Here is a 22,309-nt window from a genome sequence, read left to right as displayed (position 1 = left end):
TAACGTTACAACACAGAGACAGACAGCTGAACCAAATCAGCCTGTCCACCTCAGGGTTCACACCCTGTAAAATTAAACCGAAGACCCCCAACTGGGTGGCATAGCAGCTCAGTGATTAGCACTGCTGCCTCACAGTGCCAGGGACCAATTCACTAGGTTCAGTTCCAGCCTCAGGCAGTTCGGAGTTTGTACATTCTCCCCTTGTCTGTGTGGGTTTCTGCCAGGGCTGTGGTTTCTTCCCACAGTCCAAAGATGTTATTGGCCAGGGGAAATACAGGGTTAAAGAGACATGGTGGGGGGGTAGGTTTGGAGGGTCAGTGCAGACCCGAGAGGCTGAACTTCCTCTTTCCGCACCATAGGGATTCTACGATTCTATGAAATAGTCACTCCAATGGTTCCTAACGACATTTGAATAAACAATCCCAGACTTTGCAAATAATTCATTTCCAGACACTGGTTTTGTATCTTGAACAAAATACTTAACTATTTATTAGATATACAATAACTTTAGCACAGAGAAAATTAAACAACACAGTGAGCTGATTAATATCTGTGCTTTAAATCCGAAACATTTGTTTATGGCCCTCATTCACACAAAAGGCAGACAAACAAACAAACAAACACACACAGTTAAGGGATAAACAAAAGAAAATAATAAAACGTGCCAGACTACTTAAATGGCTTTCACTATGCATTGTTTCACAGGTATATAAGTAAACGCCTTGGCTCCTTTATCTGAAACACTGATCAGGGTCACCTTCTCAGTTCACACACACAAAGTCAGCAATACATCAGCTCAGCTTTCTACTCTTTGGGCCTCAGATCAGGCATGGAGCTTTCAAAGCTTCATGTTGTCTCAGCAGCATTCCAGGACCATTTCACAAAAAACATAGTTTAAAAAGAAAACAACTTTATTCTAGTTCCATTTTGATAGATTGATTGAGACCCCAGGGACAGCCAATTACCATTCAACAGTTGTCATCTGCTTGAACACAGGGTCTCTTCCAAACTTGCCAGAACCAATTCTCAAATACTTACCTCATCGATAGCCCACTTCTGCCATTTGTTTAATCACAATGCTCTTCCTGGGATCGCTGTGTCTGTTCGAATTCTTTTAATCAAGCTCAGCCTGAAATTAGCCTCCAGGCTGGCCTCACAAGCAAACAGCCTGTTTGGACAACGCTGTTCTTTTACCACATGCTGTTTCAAAGTCCACCAGTCATTTCTGGCTTGCAATTCAAAATTTTTATTTTTTTTCCTTTTGTAAATGATGAAAAATCAGCAAAGGTTCTAGCAGTAAATAAGATTAAAGAGGTAAATGCTGTGTGGCTGGAGCCAACTGTAGGTCACACCAGATGAGGACAGCAGGTTCCTCCCCTAAGGGGAATTAACAGAAGTCACAATGACACCAGGTTATAGTCCAACAGGTTTATTTGAAATCACAAGCTTTCTGAGTGCTGCTCCTTCATCAGATGGAAGTGAAATTAGTGTTGTGTGACTTCTGATAATGTCCACCCCAGTCCAACACCAGCACCTCCACATTAAAGGTCAGTAGTGAACCAGATGGGTTTTCCTGACAATCGACAATGGTTTTATGTTCACCATGAGACTACTCATTCCAGATATTTATTAACTTCACATTTTACCATCTGCCAGGATTTGAATCCAGGTCCCCAGAACATTACCAGGGTCTCTGGATTAACAGTCTAGCAAGAATACCACTAGGCCATCACCTCTCCTTGGAGACGAAAACCCTTATGAAGGGTTCTGGACTCAGGGAGCATATCCACACACTCCATGCCCCCAATATGCTCAGAAACAAGCGTATGGTAGATTCTCTTCTCCAGGACCAGTGCCAAGATTGGATTTGTAGTAGTTAATATATATATTGTTATGTTAAGCATTTCGACAGTTACAATTAGCCAAATTCTGTTTTTGATTTTGTCTGTATTTTAACTGAGTGTAAAAATCAAGTGTGTTTTGTTTAAAGTCGAATAGTTTGACCAATCAAACTGCGCCTGGAACGCAATACCTTTAAAATAAGAAAATGTTAGGGTCGAGGCTATCTTCTTAATATATTGAGGGGTGTTTGGTCTGGTCCATAACAACTGAAACAAGCACCAGCAGCTTGATTTTCATTGTGCAAAAGAAAACAGAAATCTAACCTGTCAATTTGTGCCAAGGGGTGTTAGAGGAGCTCTCCTCTGTAACTTAGTTTTGACTTTTTTTGTTGAAGCATCCTCAAACGTGCAGAGAAAACATGTGACATGGTACTCCAGCAGCAGAGGGAAAGCTCTAATCCAAAGGTTGAAACACACTAATGAGTGTCGACTGTGCATCTATTACACACTTCAAAGTAAAAAGGTACATCCCTTTTGTTGTTAGACACTCACCGTATCTATTTCAGAGGCTTACATGGATAATTACAGCACAGCTCTATGCCTGAAGGTGCACTGCAGAGGATTGATTTCACTTCTCTGGGGGGAATCCCTTCTAGATCATTTGTGGGCAATAGCACCTTGTACGATAAGGAGGTGAAAATTAAACCACATCTTCACAGCCTGTGTTTGAGTTGTCTCTGCAGAGATCTGTTTAGTCTCTCAAAATATGTTCAGAATGAAAAATACCAGTCCATACCAAATTTCACTGTCTTAGGCACAGAGGCAGTGTTGCTACTCCTGGACTGGAGATAGGAAGCCTGGGTTCAAATGCCACCTGCTCCAGAGACATGCAATAACATCTCTGAACAGGTTGATGAGAAAACAGGTTAAATTTAAAAAAAGACAAGCACTGCTGGGGGCCAATAATGGAGCATTGGTACCCCTAGACCAAGAGACCTGGGTTCAAGCCTCCCACATGCTCCAGAGGTGTATAATAACATCTCTGAACAGTTGATTAGGGAAAATAGGTATTTAAAAATTTACAAGCACTACTGAGGGCCCTCATGTGGTACAGTGGTGGTGTCCCTGCCCTGAACTGAGAGACCTGGGTTCAAGTCCCACCTGCTCCCTGTCATTACATCTCTGAACAGGTTGATTATTAAACATAATATCAGCACTGTGGGGGCTCTTGAGGCACAGTGACAGTATTCCTACCTCTGAACCAGGAGGCCTGGGATCAAGCCCCACCTGCTCCAGAGGTGTGTCATAACATTCCTGATTAGAAATATCTACAAGCACCACTCTCACAAAGGACAAGGGCAAGAAGGCAAGGGTGAAATAAGCCTTTTAGCCACTGCAATGTTTGGCTCTGTTAAAATGCGTTTCAGTCACTATTGCTATTTGTACTGGAATGGCAGAAGCAACTGTCTGATAATGGATTACTTACACAGAGACATTTCCTTTTACAGTTTCATAAAAAACAAACATACTGAGTTTTGAGACCATTTGTTTTAATTAATTGATAGCATCTTCCTGCAAAATTCAGACCATGAATTTATCATAAAGCACTTGATACATCTGCCAAGACCATCAAATTATCAACTTCATTTTGATTCAATTCTATTGAGATGACCTGACATGACTTGCTGTCAAGATTTACAGGCGTAACTTGGAATTAGGTCAGCTTACACATTAAATTATTTAGCACAATGTTAAAAACAGCCTTGAATCCAAAGACGGCATTCTACATTATTAAAAATTTTCCTAATGGATTTTCACTATAATCTCCCTGCATAGGAGGAGGCTGAAGCACATCAGTGTTCATTCCTGCATGGAAAAGAACAAAAGGACAAAAGAACAAAAGAGAAGTACAACACAAGAACAGGCCCCTTGGCCCTCCAAGCCTGTGCTGATCATCATGGCCTGATTAAACTAAAAATCAAACGTTCTGCCCTTATTCGGTCTGTATCCTCTATTCCCTTCCTATTCATGTAACCATCCAGATGCCTCTTAAATGTCACCAACATGCCTGCTTCCACCACCTCCTCTGGCAGTGCGTTCCAGGCTCCTACCACTCTCTGCGTGAAAACTTCCCTCACACATCTCCCCTAAACTATTGCCTTCTCACCCTGAACCTGTGCCCACTTGTAACTAAAACTTCAACCCTAGGAAAGAGCCTCTGACTATCCACCCTATCTATGCCTCTCATAATTTTGTAGAGCTCTATCAGGTCTCCTCTCAGGCGCCGTCTTTCCAGTGAAAACAATCCTAGTCTTTTTCATCTTTCCTCATAGACAATGCCCTGGAGACCAGGCAACATCCTGGTGAACCTTCTCTGCACTCTCTCCAAAGCTTCCATGTACCTCCAAAGCCTCCAAAGCTTTCTGGTAATGTGGCAATCAAAACTGCACACCATACTCCAAGTGCAGCTTAACAAGGATTTTATATAGCTGCAACATGTTTTGCTAACTCTTGTACTCTATGCCCCGGCCAATGCAGGCAAGCTACACCTTCTTAATCACCTTGGCCACCTGTGTTACCACTTTTAGGGAACTGTGGACCTGCAAGCCCAGATCCATCTGTATGTTAATGTTCCTAAGGGTTCTACCTTTAAAGTATAATTCACTCCTAAATGAGTAAATGCTACAGATGAGCACAGATAACTGAGTGCAGATTTTAGAAATAGAGGCAGGAGCAGTCCATTTAGCCCTCAAGCCTGCTTGCTATTCAATACACTCATGGTTAATCATCCAACTCAGTGTTCTGTCCTCACTTTCTTCCCACACCCCTTTATCCCTTTAGCCCCAAAAACTAAGTCTACTTTCTTCTACAGACATCAAATAGTGGACTTATAAAGATGAGAAGAGAGAACTGTGGCAGTGCAATATTCCAAAAAGTCACACCGGTCTAAAAATGTTAACTCTGTTTCTCTCTCCTCAGACACTACATGACCAGTTGTGTTCCTCCAGCACTTTTATACCCAAGCCTAACGTTGTCTTGCTGAAACCCTGTGGCTAATGGCAAATTTGAAGTTTTGACCATCAGGGAGTTGATGTCCAACAGGAGGCCACAAGCCAACTTGAATGGGTGCCCAACAAGCAGGCAGACCAGCAATTGAGGAGAAAGACTGAAATGCCCCCACCTCTCATAAGGTTAACGTGAACCTGGGCCAGTCAAAGAGATGTTCCCAAGGAAATTTCCAAAATGTGATTAAAAATCTGCAGATTATTAGAACCGAGTAAATTTAGGCTCTCAGTGAAGATAATGTCAGTCAACTTGGAAAGGTCTCATCAAATTGGTTCCACATTCCACAACAAAGAAATGGTAAGGATTTTGTGAAGTAGAAACATAAAGAGTTGAGATAGGAATGTAATTTCTCTGGACTTGATTCTTTGTGATGGACAGTGTTGGGAAACATTTGAAGCTTTGTTTTGCTGTGCGGTTTAAGATTATTCTAATTCTCTTCTATTTTTAGATAGCTTGGTTTGTGTTTTTTTTTAATTTCTTCTTTTGTGTAATAGACTGCTGGTATGTTGTTAAAGAAAATCTGCAGATTCATGTGAATATGACAAAATGACAAAACTGAATCTTTTCAAAATCTGATAAATAGCCAGTCATTAATCTGAAACAAGAGGATCAATTTTGTCTTCAATATCCCCACTCTTTCTGTTCAAACCCAAGTATTGACATGAACAAGTGTCACTTGGCTGAGGTATGAGGGGATTGATGGTGGATGTCAAAACTGTCTTGCAACTCGAAAGTACCTTTGAGTGTGGGAGGAGAAAATGGGACAGTGCAGACAGAAATCTGTTCTATTACATGTTTAAAGGTTATTTCTCTTGTTTGATAAATACAACACATTGGTGCATCTGGAAATGCGAGAATGTGATAACTGCTTTCGAATTCACAGTCTCAGATGAGTCATTTGAAGTAACTCAGAGCACATATTAATATTCAGAAGAGTGAAGATGCACATAAAATTTGTATTATTTCAAAAACTTATGAAAATACATGTGCCAAACTCTGTTTGATTAGAAACTCTGAACCTTTGGCCTACTCACATAGACTGACATGAAATAATTTCTACAAATGTCTTTTCTCTATTGTTCAATATCTGACTTATCTCAAAAGGCATTCCTCAGGGAACTTCTCTTCTCAGGTAAAATAGTATACTTCCTCAGCCTTTATCCCACATCACTGCTCAGGCACCAAGCAGCTGGAGGGTTAACTGGCTCACCGATTCAGTGACCAGAACCAAACACAAATCAGTGTTAGAGTCTCCCACTTCATCCAAAACCATCCTTAATGACCTGGAGTAGAAATCATTGAACCTTTGGAATTTAATTGTTTTGAACCCTTTAAGAATGTTCTTCACCTCATGTATCTGTGCAAACCTCAGTCATCTCCTTTAATGGAGAACACGACCAATGTTTCTAGTTTTTAAGGAATAATCATTGAGAAGAGGAGGGCTCATGTGGTGCAGTCATTGCACCCTTAGCTCAGGGTCAGACCCTCTGGCTTCAAGTCCCATCCGAATGGCAATAGAAGGTGCATCAGAACATGGCCAGAACTCACTGACTATTCATTTGTAAATCCTTCCAATACCGATGGCAGGTGGTAAGAGCATGAGAGCTTCCTGGTCAACCGTGGGGATAGCTACAGCATTTCAACCTCCACAATACACAAAAAAAAAGACCCCACTTGCAGGTTCTTGCCGTGAGTGAGCATCATCCTCATTCCGAGAGACTGGCGCACACTCAGCCACTGAAAACATCTGTGTTCACACTAATCTTCATCTCCACCAGCAGCCTTTGAGACTTTTACCTCTCCCCAGTTGTTGCCTTAGCATTGTGGAATTTCTTATGATTGTGTTCAGCACCTTCAGCTAATTCAGGCTCTTCTTCACCGTTCCCTAAGGTTTTTGTTGTGCCGCTGTTGTAGTCTTCACAATGGAGCTCTTTGGCCTAAAATTGCTAAAACTCAATTTTCTATCTCATGCCGTTTTGATCAACTTGCTAATCTATTCAGTTTTTGAGGTGACTTTTGCTAATCTTGGGGCCATATATTTCTTGCCATTCAAGGAGTTCCCTGATCTTTATTGGACATGTCAGTCTGTCTTTTTTTTAAAGTTGTGTACCTGGACATTGGTGCTCTGTAATTTAGAGCCCCAAATGATATGTGGCTTTGTCACATTACAGACATAATCACAGACAGCTAGCAAACCGTCTGTTTTCTCTGTTGTTAGGTAGGGCCGTTGACCATCAATGAGGCCCGTATCTTGGTGCTGCAATTAGCAAATTTAGATTCCAAAAGGACAAAGTCATTCTTATACATACAGTACTGTAGTCAAAACTCACAGGAAAATGGCAAATAAAAAATTGCAAAAATAACAATAGAAGCTTCAGAGAGACAGAGAGAAAGGGATATTTTAAAGAAGGAGAGAGAGAATCAAAAACTACAATAACCTGACCATAGCAGCAAGTTCGCCCAGCACCACGACTGACTGAACTGAGAGAAGAACTCGGATTAGTTTTCGGTAATTGAATAGGTTACTTACTGCAGCCATCTTCATCACTATGGTCACCACAGTCATTGTCCCCGTCACATTGCCATTGGGCAGGTATGCAGGTGCATTCACCAAAGGCACTCACCGCACAAGTGAAATGATTTCTGCCACACGAGCATTCACTGCCTCCTGATCCTGTCACACCTGCAGGGAGTCAAAACATATTCCTGTGAATTCAACAGAAGATCATTGAATAGTAGAGATAGTAGGAATTGCCGATGCTGGAGAATCTGAGATAACAAGGTGTAGAGCTGGATGCACACAGAGGCCAAGCAGCATCAGAGGAGCAGGAAGGCTGACGTTTCGGGTCTGGACCCGACATGTCAGCTTTCCTGCTCCTCTGATGCTGTTTGGCCTGTCATTGAATAGTAAAAGTGTAGCGGAGTACCAAAAATACTCCAGAGATCAATTTATATCAGGGCCTTAGGAGTATGGCATTCCAATTATATTTTGTGCAGCAGATAAATACCAAAACATGCTGATGCATCTTAACCACTCGTTTCCATTTTGCAATCTCTATACAAATCCTGCTTAAATAAAGCCAGTTCCCAGTTAAATAATAAACCTTTCCATATTCAAAACATACAAGGCATCAGAAATATCAAGCAATAGCATGAAAAAATGTAGCTTTGTATTAACAAAATAAATCTCTTTGCTGGAAGGTTCAAAGAAATGAGGTCCAATAATGTCTATTAGCATAGTTTAAATATTCGTATTATGGTTTTATTCTAACTCACGCGCCTATGCAGGAAAGGAAATAATGGATTGGGTTTAAACCATACATATTTCCAACTAAGTCATGCATGCTAGGCCAATGCTATCCTCAATTTATTTTCACTTTTGGAAATACATTGGAGGCCGATGCTTTGAAAGTTGAAATGTTTTAGTAGCTATGCTAACCAAAAAGTAAATGGCCTCTTACAAGGATTTTTTAAACAAATCTGAAAAAGCTTAAATACTTTAACAAGAATTCCATTCTGTTGTGTCAACTGTTACACAGTCTTGTAATCATGAAATGAAGTAATGTGCCTTGTACATGGCTAACAAAAGACATGTTGGCATATCTTTTGTTTTGCGTTCTTCAGGACAAATGCAAGAATGCCAAATTTCAAACAAACAATCACAACAATTTATACCCCAGAAGACTGCTAATTGTTGACAATGGCCACTTTCTTCCATGTTTAGCCTCAACCATTCCAAGCATGACTCGCCCTGTAGATAGTACTCATATTTATAGTAAAAAAACTTCTTGAAAAAGAAAAGATTTCGCTAAGCAAATGTGCTCCGGATTTCTTTAAAGCTGTTCATTATTTTTGGATCTGCTACTGTTTAGTAACAGTTTCCAACAGGAAATGAAATGGACACAGTCTTTAATCTCAAAGACTGTCTTATACAAATTATGGTCTCACTGTGGGCTGTCACAGCTCTCTGAGAAAAGACAAAGATTCGTTTCTTTTCCACCCACATAATACATGTGTTCCTCCCATTGCGTCTCAGTTCTGTCTAATTACCAAGCAACCAAACCAAATCGATGCATCTGATAGACATAACTTAATACTATGTTGGGTGAGATGATTTTAATTTGTCAAACAGATAAAGCAGCAGGACATGATTTGCGCGTGCTGTCAGCTACATTGCATGTCCACAAATTAAACATGTCAGGATCAACATTTCACAATTCAGTTCATACGGCTCTTACAAATTTCACCACATTCAACATAGCAAGCAGGATGTATGAACAAGATAACGGAGCGCAAGTTAAGTAACATTTATTGCACTGGTTCCAAGGAGCCAAAACCCTGGTTCAATTCTGGGTCTCCAATTCATGTGTCACCTCCATTTATTTATGACACAATTTTAAAACACTAGCGCCCCAAGAGGTGCCTGGCACCTTCAGGAGCCAGGGGCTGCCTGACGCAATGCTAGCAACGCAGACAGATGGCAGCCATATTGGGGTCTATCTGCTAAGAAGAGGCAGCTCCTCTGACAGCAAGGAGGACAAACATAACAGAAACCAATCATAGACAAGCAAAAGGTTCAACGTTGGCCAGCCTTTGAAACAAATAAAAACAAACTACTTTGACCCTGTGGTGAACGCAGCATCCAATCACCAACATACACAATAATATACAATCATGTTGAGTTTAAATATAAAAATTTCGACCGGGAATGGACAGACCCCATTAAAACTGCTGTTCGAGCAGTTTAAGTGGCTGTTAATTGGTGCTGAGTGAGTTTTCCATTTCCAGCCTGTATATGACCCTGCAAAAACTCAAAACTGAAATCAGTGGGATGCTCATATCACATCCAGGGCTGAATCTTGACCGTTGGTTCTTTGAAAATCCAGCCTTACGTTTTTTTATTTTCATCAGCTTTTACTTAATTGCATTGAAATTTGCATTCGCGTAAAAACAATTTGAATCATTACTTGTGAATTCCTTCTACACAAGTCACTTATTCAAATCACTTGAGCTGCACTGATAGTTCACTGCTTCAATTGGACAGCCCTACCAGATGTAAAACTTTTGATTTGAAGACATGATGCATTTGACTCTTAAAAATAAACATCCAAATGGAGGAAGATTTTCTGAGCTCTGGTCAAATTGCAAACATATTAAGAAGAGATCCCTGCCTAAAAAAATCTATGTCACTCTCTCCTACATTCTGAAACTCCTGGTACAATTTCAGCAATGTTAGCTGCTCTAGACATGTGTTATAGATCTTGCTAGTCTCTCAGTTCCGATGCAATGTCAACATCATGCTGTTATTCCTCTCAGTATTTCCCAAACCTTCCTTCTGTGTGACCCCATTGTAATGCTTCACATTTGCTGTAATCGCAGAGTGTAAAACAGGAGGCAATTGGAAAGGTTGTTGAGTGGGGTAGGGATTCAAATAACTAACCACAATCTGAGGGTCAGTGTGGACTTGTTGGGCCGAAGGGCCTGTTTCCAGACTGTAGGGATTCTGTGAGCTGTGATCTGCGATAAGCAACAAGACACTTACCTTTGACATCAGCGATGGAGTCTCCGATCTCACGGGACTCGGCCACACTCACAGGGAAAAAAGTTTTAAGGTTACACTCATTGAAAATGGCCTTGGACTCTTGTGGTGCAATGGCAGGATCTCTTCTTCTGGGCCAAAGATCTGGGCTCAATCCCATCTGCCACTGAGGTGCTTCACAGCATGTGAACAGGTGGATGGAGAATAATTCTAAAAATAAATATCCCAGGACTGTCAAATCGGAGTCTTCACTCAACAGCTGCCATTACTTCCACAGAATTTGTGACCCCACACGTACATGTCATTGGGGTCATGACCTGGTTTAGCAACCCCTGACATGATAGGTTTGAGATTCCACAACTGGGACTGCAATCCCACTGACACGCTCTGGGGGGTCAGGAATTCTGTGGCAGTAATGGCAGCTGTTGCCAAGTCTTTATGAGTTGGTACAATCCCGGATGGCACAAACTTAGATCTACATTAAGCTATACTTGTTGCTTTGTGTTGCTGGGACACAGGTTGGGTTAAGTAAAATGGCAACAGACGCCAAGCAAACATTAGAATCTTGGAGACAGCCCAGGTGGTCCACCTGAGGAAATAAGCCAATGGCTCTTTAATAACATTGGAAATTTCACCAGTGATTGCTGCAACTAGAGAAAGCAAGGTGGTGTAGACAATAAATATGAGCAAGAGTAGACCATTCAGTTCCTTGTGCCTGCTCCACACCATTCACTAAGATTGTGACTATCTTTCATATCAACTCCACTTTCCCACTCTACCTCCAGATCCTTGTGTGCCCAAACAATTCAACCACCCTCATCCCTAATCAGCAACTGAGTGCACACTGCCCTCTGGGCTAGAGAATCTCAAAGATTCACTGCCTGCTGAAGGAAGAGATATCTCATCATCTCCATCTTACAAAAATGGCTGGGAAAAAAATTCAGCTTCTTGGTGTGCGAGTTAATGCTGTTCCTCCAGAGCAAATGTAAACAGTGACTGTAAAGCATTCACACAAAGCAATGGATTGTAGAATGGAGGGGGATTGGGTACGAAACAGGACAGCCCATTGTCATTTCAATTAAAGACACTTTGTTAGTCAGCACGGTCCAGGCCCAATCTGTCTATATCCTTCATGTTTCAGTATTGATGAGCAATCCATGTCTAAAGTGTTAACTCACCTCTTCACACCACACGAGGCCTGGGGTGTTTAGTATTTCCAGCATTTCCCGTTTAAATTCTGATTGGAGCTCCTCAAATGAAATTAAATAAATTGCATTCTAAACCCTATAGGTTCTTTCTAAAACAGTAAGCAACAGGTGAACACAGATCCCATTGCACCTATCACAACAAATCTTTGAATAAGAGTTAAAGGTTTCCAAGCATCAATCTTTTTCACTGGTTTAATAAGAGGGTGTAATACCAAGGGCAAGAGAATGTGTCAAACTGTATCCCGTGAGTAACCAGTCAATGATAAAGGGTCTTACTGTTTGTGAACACAAACAGCTTTGGACAAGAAGTAAAGTACATTTGTGATATAATCTTGTCTCCAATTACATTCTCTAAATGCCACTGTTCCAACTATTATCCATGAACATAAATTGATTTGATCCAGCAATAAACACACAACACAATATCAGTTAATTTATTCCACTGAGAGTTAGACAGCAGTAAGCAACAGGTAAAAAGGAGACCTGGTGATGCGTGTTACGTCTGAATAATTGAGGTTTTGTTGTTTTTAACCTCTTTGCTGTTGGTCTGTACATTCTGAAGTAACGAGAATTAAAATTTGCTTCAAGCAATTTTCCATTGTCAGGAGACCTGATAGCTGATTGTCGGTCAGCATCACCAGTAAATGTGAAATGTGTCTTCACTGGTGAACAATGATGCTCACTACAAATTTCCCAATTGCAATGGCTTTAAAACCAGAGAGGCAGGACACCAATGCAACTAACAAGAAAATACAGCAGATGCTGGAACTCTGATTCAAATGTACAACAGGTCATTAGAGACCATAGTTGAGAGAATATCCTTTCACCCCTGATAATGCAGTTTACTCAAACAGGCATCTCCATTTTTCCAGTGTCCATTCACAATGAAACATCTGGGCCATCTGGCACACAATGAAGTTATAAATTAGTTAATAATTGCTAGGATTGAAGTCACACAGGCGAGAAAGATTTGATTCAATTTATATGATCTCAGTATTCCCGTGTTATTAAAGGAGAGAGGGCAAATCAGCCAGAATTTTCCAGCAAGGAGGATTTGTTTCAATTTTGATGTCTTCTTAGTTCTCCAATGTCTGACAATCATTACCGTCCAATCCATTTCTCATCTCAGCTCATCTGCTGCTGAAGCCCTCATCCATCCCGTTGTTACTTCCAGGGCTGACTATTTCAATGCTTTCCTTGTTGGTCTTTTTCCTCCTTGGGTTTGTACACATCCAAAATGCTGCAACCTCGTAGATTAATACCTAACAGTGTTCCATCCACTCATCATCCCTGCATGCACTGCCCTCCATCAGCTTCCCTGTCCAGCTCAACTAGAAAAATCTGAAGTCCTTCCAATGACATCACCTCTTCTCATCACAATAAACTCACCCAGACCACCTACCCTCTGAGTTCTCTACCCCTTTGTTAATTCTGGCCTCTTGCAAATCCTGTGATTTTAATCATTCACCCTGTGAATGGCTGGCTGTATTTTGTGCACTGAATTCTTAAACTAGGACGTCCTAAACTGGTGTGGGTCATACCCACACCACCCACATCCCCCCACCTCCCCAACACCGCCACCCCCACCCCCCCCCCCCCCCACTATGAGGTTATTTGCCAAAAAATTTGGGGTTGTGACCTCTGACAGCAATGGCTGCCATGGGGTACTGACCAAGTGCCAACTTTAAAACTACTTAAATCTCCCATTTTTGTCAATAGTGGTGAGGGCTAAATGCTGAAACTTGTAGTTCTTAATCCTGTACTGAAAAGGCACAATCTCAAGGTTGTAGGTTTGTTTTACTTTCAAACCCTACACATTAAACTGTTTTCTCCCCCCTTAATTGCATTCTCACAGGTCTCACGCAGTCTCCCCTAACCCCACACAAATCTGTTCTCTCAACCATCAGGCACCTTGCTGGACGACTCTCAGATCGGAGGTCTTGGCAAATCTGAAAATTCTGAAATAGGGACGTGATGGTAAAAGGTTAGGGAAGCCCTACCTTAAACATCACCTTCTTTAAAGCATTCCTTAAAACTCAACCACTTCCTCACATGGCTCAGTGGCACATTTTCTTCCATTATTCTCCTGTCGAGTGTCTCGGGATGCTATAATGCATCAACTGTGCTATGTAAATGCAAGGTGTTGTTGTTCTTGTGTTGGTTCCTTCAAGGTAGGAGAATAAAACAGCTGCTTTTTTTTAAAATTTGCATTTATCTAGAACTGGAATCAATCATTCAAATATTTCAAATGCCCTCACACCCATTTCAACATTTTCAACTATAGCTCAGTCCATAAATTTAAATAGCCTTCTGAACCACTACAGACAGAATAGTTTCTTCACTACAAATAACACATTGAAGAATTTATGAGGTGAAATGTCCTCTCACCCAGCTTTTATCCAAGGAAATCCTTTTCCTATTTCACTTTAAATTGAGACCACACAAAGAATGAAAGGTACACTATGTACTTGAAATGTTACTTCTATTGTCGTTAAGTGCTCAAACTTCAGAACAATGAGTTTCCACAGCACAATTGTGGAATAGAGTTCATGAAAACATGAACTCATGCAAACATGAAGTCAAACTCAAAGGATAATGATTTCATTAACAAGTGAAAAAAAGGAGTGGATGTCTGCATGCTGTCATATCTGCATTGGAACTTTGACTATATGACATTGGTGAACTGTTTCGCTATGGATAAAGTGAAATCAAAACCAAGAACTTTCGGAAGTTCAGCTGGTAGGATTGTTTTTGTGCTTGCAATGATTAAACAATCAGCATCACATTAAAAACAATCCATACACTAACACCTCCCAGCTTTTAAATCAACCCACACCATGCTGTTTAAGTATCTGAAACCTATATGATAACCTGCCATCTTTGAAACGACGAATAAACTAGATGGACATAAGGAGGTTTTGGTGCATAGTGCTGAAAGCCTCTAATTCAAGTCCCACATTAATACATGTCCTCACTCCTTCCTGTCCCCTACAGAACAATGATAGGGTTCTCCTTATGCTCACTTCTAATGCAACATGGCATTTCTATCTACATCAAGGAAGCATGGTAAGTAAATATTTTGCTTACACCAGTTCACTGTTTACATGGTCTTCCCATTTCCAACAGAATGACAGAAGTGAACTACAGATTTCTCTTTCTGACCACTTTTGTGTTATCCATTTGAAAATTCCTTAACCAACATATTAACTTAGAGAATAGAATTGACTGGATATCTAGATCTTGGACTGTTTGGAAGGAGCACTTTGGAAAGTAAAGGAGCCTGGCTGCGGCAAAAAGGTAACATTTGTGAAAAAACACAAGCTGCTTGACTGGATTCACTGAATCTACAATACTTGGAGAGAGGTTACACAACTCAGTTTGTAGACACGATAGAGTTGCCTTCGCTCCCTCTCTCTTTTGTCTGAAACCCCTCTCAAAAATTGAGACTTAAAAATTGACCACAAGGTCTCATCACTGCAAGTGAGGGAAATTTCAAAATCTGCACCACTGTATCTAGAAAGGGAAATTCAGCCAGCCACAATTATCCAGGTAGATAGAACAGCGTCACAAATAGAAATTCTTAGAACTCGACCTGAATGTTAACTCTGATTTTGCTCCACAGATGCTGCCAGACCTGCTGAGCTTTTTCAGCAACTTCTATTTTTTTCTGTGATTTACAGCATCCACAGTTCTTTCAGTACTACTGGTTTTCAGCATATTGACTTAGGCTACAGAAAAACAATATTTGGACAGTCTTAATCATTCTTTTTACTGAAATATAACTAACTTGACCTAAGCACTTTTTAAGATCTTTTCCAGACAGTGTGTGTGTATATGTGTGTATTTGCGTGTGGCTGTCTGTGAGTGCATGGTTCAAATCTTTGTTGGAGTCATTTTTGCAAAACGTTAGTCCTTGATCAGTCTATTTAAGGAACTTGGCTGACTTGTCTCAGATTCTGAGCAATGCATAATCTACTATATAGTTAGCAATATTATCACCCTTTTGATGGTCAATCTTTGTTGCGGTTAGTGGAGACGTAGGAAAAGAAAATGGGTCAATTCATCCCTCCTAACTTGTTGATAACGCTGTAAAGGACTTTGTTCATTTCTATTAACATTTTCTGACATTTCAAAATCCGCCCTTAGCAAGCATGCCAAGTAACAGATATCCAGTGGATAGCCCAGATACATAATGACAAAACGTATAGACAATATTGAAGGGAGATCCAACACATCAACTTTAAAAGTCAATGTGGAACTTGCAGTATTAAACTGCTTTACCTAGCAAACTTAATTTTGGTTTGAAAAGCTGCAGTTTCTGATGAGCTCAAATTTATATTCCTGTTGCTATTGTCATTACTAGAACTTGCAGCCTTGAAGCATTCTTAAAAACATCCCAAGAATTGCTGAACTGAGTCATCAATAAAGGCATTCATCATAGAGTGAATGTGTACAGAGAACATGAGTATAACCAAGACTTACTGGTGAAAGGGTTACAGAACTTTGTTGGCTGAAATCCTCAAAAGGAAGGAACAGTACAGTATGGCGATTAAATTCTAATAAAAATTCTAATAAAAATGTATCAAGCCATTTTCTGTAGCTTCGAGCTATGTCAAAACTGAATGAATCCAACAGAAATACTTTGGGGAATTAGCTGAAAAGTTGCAATTTCAATCGTTAATTACAGGAACAATCATTTGTTACAAAAATAACTGAATGTCTCTGGGTAACTGGACACTTTGTGGTTCTTTGACCTTTACAAACTAATATGTTGCAGAATTTTGGACCATCAGCAATATTCCAGTAATAAAGACCTGACAGCTATTGAGTAAGCAATTAGTTATCTCACAGGAGTGTTTACAAAACTGTTACGGAGCTCCCCCAATGCTTGTGTGTGCAAAAGGGATAGGGCAATGTTAAGCCATAAACCCCTAGTTTATCGTTTGTCTGTGCTGTTATCAAGTTAATTGCTGCCACAACAAATCAGAGACTTTCAATTAGGCTGAAAAGAAATATGGTTAGAAATAAATGAAAGAAACAGGTTAAAAAGAAGACAAGAAACAAAAACAGAAATTGCTGGAAAAGCTCAGCAGTTCTGGCAGCACCTGTGGAGAGAAATCAGAGAGTTATAGTTTCTGGTCCAGTGACACTTCCTCAGAACTGATGGCAGATAGGAAATTTTTTTTATGCAGAAGATATGGGTGGGGGGAGGCACTAAAGATAGGTGGAGATAGAGCCCAAAGAGACCGAATAACAGTTAGACCAAGGAGTGCTAACAATCAGTTTAGGAGAATGAATAGCAATTAATGGGGACTGTTTGTGGCAAACAATGGGTTGTATGTAATAGCAGACCATATGATAACAAGGCCTGGTGTGTGGGGGTTGGGTTAAGGACATGGGAGAAGGTGCCTCAAGCCCTAAAATTGTTGAACTCAATATTGAGTCCAGAAGGCTGCAGAGAGTTCTCAAACAGAAAATGAGGTTCTGTTCTTCCAGCTTGTGTTGAGTTTCACTACAGCACTGCAGCAAACCTGAGACAGAGATGTTGGCCAGGGGACAGTGGTGTGTTAAGGAGGCAGGCAACCGGAAGCTCAGGGTCTCTTCTTTAAGTAGATAGAACGTAGGTGCTCTGCGAAAGCGGTCACCAGGCTACGCTGAGTAACTGCTTCACAGTCTGGTGGCATCTACGAGAGAAAACAAATTTCTTTTTTTGTTTCTGATTTCCAGATCTGCATTTTTTTGTTTTAAAAAAAAGAGTTTGCCTTCTACATGAGGAAAAACATACATCGTGCATGGGTAGGATTTGGATTGCGCTGCCTGAGAGTGTGCTGAACATAGCTTCAGATGTAACTTTCAAAAAAAACGTACAAACATTGAAACAAGGAACAATATTAGGCCACTCGGCCCTTCGGGCCTGCTCTGTCATTCAATAAGATCATGGCTGATCTGATTTTAACCTCAACTCCACACTACTGTATAATCTTTCATCCTCATGGTCACAAAGGATCTATCTGCCTTAAGAATATTTAAAGTATCTGCATCCACTGCCTTTTGAGAATGGGAATTCCTAAGATTCTCAACTCTGAGAGAAAAAAGGTCCCTCACCTCAGATTTAAATGGGTGACCCTTATTTTCAAACAGTGACTCCTAGTTCTCGATTCTCCCACAGAGGATAGGTGCTTTCAACATCTTTCAGAAAGAACTGGAGTGAATATCTAAAACAAAAACAGTTACAGCACAATAGGTAAAGAGGCATGAAAATAGGATTGGTGAGTTGCGCTTGGATAGCCAGCATAGATATGATTGGCAAGTGACCTCCTTTGATACTGTAACCATTTTATGATCCTCTGATCCTGTTCAATAACTTACTCAGGAGATACTGCATCAGGCTGGACTGTAATGAATGTTAAACAGCCTGCTCACATTGACCATGTAGGATCACATCAGTGAGATTCTGGGAGACTGCAATCAGCAGGGGAACTGGATCTTCAGAGAGGAGCAAATTAAATGCTGAAGCCATTTTTTAAAAACACCTCAAGGAGTCGAGTTCAGATCTAAACTCCAGTTCTGAAGAAGGGTCAATGGACTTGAAAATTTGAAACTTTGCTGGGGAAACTCAGCAAGTCTGGTGGCATCTATGAGAGAAAGCAATGTCTGTTTTTGGTTATTTAAGTATATAAACATTCCAGGATTTTTATTAAAACTGCACTTGATTGAAAGATTATTCTTGGCAAGGACTAGAAGCTGTTTTTAAATCAGATGGCATGATTGGGAGCTGTCCAAAGCAAAAGCATCAAAGAAGGGCCCAATAACAGGGCTGCTGTGGTATAGGAATAATGCAAAGAAGGCTCTGAAATCACAGCAGTTGGAATCAAATGTGCCTTGCAGCCAAGAAGATGGATCACTCTTGACATTCAGTTCCAGATAAACACTTTCCCCAGATACCTCTGCTTAGAGCAAGAGGTTCTTCCCCCACGAGGGCCCATTGTAAAGTAGAACTGTGCAGTAAATAGCATTTCATAATGAACTCAAAGTTGCTAGTGCAGCACTCTGTTAAATCATTCTAGGCACCTTTAACATGCCATCGCTGTCAACAACAAAAGGACCTTGTTTCATCAGCATTTAGTCAGTGTTCTGGGAAACACACAGGATGTAGATGGCAGTGATTGTACAGGACAAAAATCCTTCTCCTGGGAGTGAGTCACGGACCTGACAGCAAGATGGAATTCCAGAAAACTTAAAAGATTGAAGGAATAAAAAAGATTAAGAAATAAATAAAGTTCCAAATAATCAGGGGAACGAACACATTAAAAAAAAGTGTTACTGCTTGTAGATATGCTACACAATTGGCAGTGTGGAACCTTTTTGCTGCTGGCACAGGTAAGGCTACAATCTTTGAACATTAAGGGGGTACTTTGTAAGAATGTAGTGGATTGTTCGATTGCACTCAGTTGTCTATCTGAAGCAGTTGCTGACTCTAGAGATTTAAGCATTTGTCTCTGTCTGATGTTACAGTGCCAAACTGGAATGATCCCATGGCGGGGAGTTAAAAGGGTAATCGTGACCTTATTAGCCACTGGTAGAGTTGGGAGCCTGTTGTCGGGGGTAAACTTGACTTGCTGTGTGTCACGTAGTTTTATGACGGCTTCCTCCAAACCCTGAAACGTGATCAGAAACTGCAGATCGGGGGACCTAAGGCTCTCCTTTCTGCTGGGCGTGCTATCATTTTAGTCCAACTTTCATTGACAAGGTAGCCCTCCCATGCTCCACTCCCAAGAAACAAAGATGGCAGGAAATTCTCAGCATTTTGCCCAGTCTCAAAGCGAACCTAAGGTTGCAAACATAGATAACTTCTTTTGTCGTTGCTGTCTGCCTTCATTTGAGAAGATAAAAGACACCGAAGACCATCAATTTTCAACATCTGACATTATTAAAAGGATTTGCCAAAGCTCCTGCAATCTTAGAACCTTTTGTTCCAAGTTCTAGTAAAGGACACACTGTCAGAATGAAGTATTTTCCACATTATTCAGTCGCTGGTGTTATATCGTCGGTGATTTATTTGAAGGGAAGGCAAAAGATTATTAATAGGTTACTTACTGAAAACAGCAGAAATAAGATATTGGATTACAGTACCACAGAGAGGACTGCGAATCTCCAGCTGTCATGTTGATGTTGCAGTCCCCAGATCAGACCATACCTGAACTAGTGCAGGCTGCTTAATACCCTTGGGGCAATTCAAATCAAAGCAAAGGGGTTGATATCTTGTCCCAGAGCACAGATACACACAGGAGGCTAGGCATTTCAGACTCTAAAAGACGTGACTTGAATATCTGATAAATCATTGAGGCGTAACAACATAATTTCTGTGTTTTTTTTATTCATTCACAGGATCAGGGCATCACTGGCCAGGCAGCATTTATTGCCCATCTCTAATTAACCAGAGGGCAGTTAAAAGTCAACCACATTGCTGTGGACCTGGAGTCACATGTAGGCCAAACCAGGTAAGGATGGCACTTTCCTTCCCTAAAGACATTAGTGAACCAGGTGGGTTTTTTTTTAAAACTACAATGGCTTCATGGTCATCATTAGACTCTTAATTCCAGATTTTTTCCCTTATTGAATTCAAATTCTGCCATAGCGGATTTGAACTCAGGTCCCCAGAACATTACCTGAATTAACAGTCCAGCGATAATACCACTAAGCCAATTTATCTAAATCTATTTGTTCATCTAAATTGAGAGAACACAAGGGCAGAAAATCAAGGACCAGAATCTTGTGTCAAGCCCAATGAGGAGGTGGGTGACGGGGGGGATATTTAATCAGGCGGTGTAGTTTTTGTCACTCTGATTAAGTCCATAGAGAAGGGATAAATCATGCCCTTTAAGTAAACAATTAACACCAAATTAAAGGGCCTCATCCGACTACCACTGGGATTTACCCAGCTTGGCATCCAGGGAGAAAAGCAAGTAATCACCATATGGGGTTACTGAAGGCTCTCGGGTTTAGAGCCAATCAATGCTTGCATTGTGAGATTGGGGGGAGAGGGGCATGTACACTGAGAGCCATACCCATGCTTTCGCTATAGACCATCTGCAATCTCCACCTCCCCTGTACCTCACCTCCAGTGTCCCACCAGGGCCTGGGATTCAGCAATGACCCTCCCTCTCAGGTGGGTATCACAGTGGCAACATCCACCACCATCCTGCTGGGCAATGCTGCTCAGTAAGTCTGTTGGCCTCTGATTGGCTGGCATGACCACCATCACTGGAATCTTCGATCTCCTGAGGGACATCTACCATCCAGTTAATGGCTCTCCAGCAGACCAGGCCAGGCTCCAGCAGTCTCCATTAAATACAAAATCAATTTGTGAAGGAAAAATTAGGGTTAATTTCAGAAATGTCCTCTTGACCCGAACTTATTTGAGCGAGGTTAGAGCAAATGCGTTTCTGCAAAAAGTTTTTGCTCATTGTATTTTTGACAAAATGAATGATGTGAAGCATTTGACATTCAAAAGGAATCTTGAATTGGAGAATCAGGGACCACTTGTGAAATTTGATTAGAATTTGGTTTGAAAGGCAGTCAACTCTTCTAATAATGTTGAATAGATGGGCATAGCTCACCAACTTCTACTTCCGTCCCTTGCAATTAAACAAATCTGTTAGGCAAGGAAACAAGTTAATAAACTTTTGCTTTTCCCAAATAAATCACCAAAATTACTTTGCTGGTTATGAACCACGCTGAGAATGTTGCTAATTCTTTACTGGAACCTGGACAAAATGTTCCAGGATCACAGGAGGTTTGGCAGTCTCCCTTAAACATGTCAAACTTTCAAAACTGATGGCCTGTTTGTCTATTTTTCTCTGTGCCTCTTTTATGAAAGCTGACAGCCATGACAAAAGAAACAATTTTTTTTTCATTTCACCTCTCCACTGAAGGTTCCATTATTAGTCAACAACTCATCGTGAGCTGTGCATCTTCAGTTAAATCCCTGGTTGAAATGAGGGGGGCACATTTAACCCATTTCCCATTCAATGGGCAAAAGAGATGATTAGGTGGTGGCAGGAATCAATGTCCTGTTGTGAATGAGGATCTTTATGAAGTACCTTGTGCAATTCGTCCTGTGCTCAGCAAATAGATTTCCTTCAAAGAAGTGCATATTTACTTCAATAGTTGGCAACACAATGAGAAAATAGTCGACCATCTAGTTGGAAACAGCCTTGCTACTTAACGATCTGGAAGTCAGTTCAAGGCAAAAAGCTCACAGGCATTTACATCTTGTGGAAATTAACTCCCCATCTATGAAATTTGATTTCAATTATTCGAGTGCTAACACCAGAGGAAGTATTGCTTACACAATTCAGCTCATTTTTCATCAAGGTCATTTTGAGAGCTGACTTTAAATCTTAAACTATAAAAATCCCTGATTTCATGTTCCTCCCAGCCTTGTCCATTTGTCTTTGCCACCCTCCATACAGGGATATTAGGAAGAATCTAGATTATCATGGAAGAAAAGGTTCAGAACATGGGGCAGTTCAACTGAGAATTTCAAAAATATGCAAACTCAGAATTAAATGTGGGCAGCCAGTACAGACGTGTATAGATGTGTGACTATGGTCTCATTTAGGAGCATTGCTAGACTTGGAGTAATGAGGTAT

The 22,309-nt window shown here is 40.8% G+C and overlaps 1 protein-coding gene across 2 annotated transcripts in view; it reads right to left on the bottom strand.

Moving 5' to 3' along the window:
- lrp4 (low density lipoprotein receptor-related protein 4) overlaps positions 1-22,309 on the bottom strand; it is a 359,208-nt gene that overhangs the window by 182,025 nt on the left and 154,874 nt on the right. For both annotated transcript variants that reach the window (XM_048607192.1, XM_048607193.1), the window contains exon 2: positions 7,438-7,590. In XM_048607192.1, coding sequence (XP_048463149.1) covers positions 7,438-7,590 — 153 coding nt within the window. The remainder of the gene's footprint in view (positions 1-7,437; positions 7,591-22,309) is intronic.

The sequence above is a fragment of the Rhincodon typus genome, chromosome 17, assembly GCF_021869965.1.
Source record: "Rhincodon typus isolate 14 chromosome 17, sRhiTyp1.1, whole genome shotgun sequence".
NCBI classification, from domain to species: Eukaryota; Metazoa; Chordata; class Chondrichthyes; order Orectolobiformes; family Rhincodontidae; genus Rhincodon; species Rhincodon typus.
This window is presented reverse-complemented; position numbering and strand designations above follow the sequence as displayed.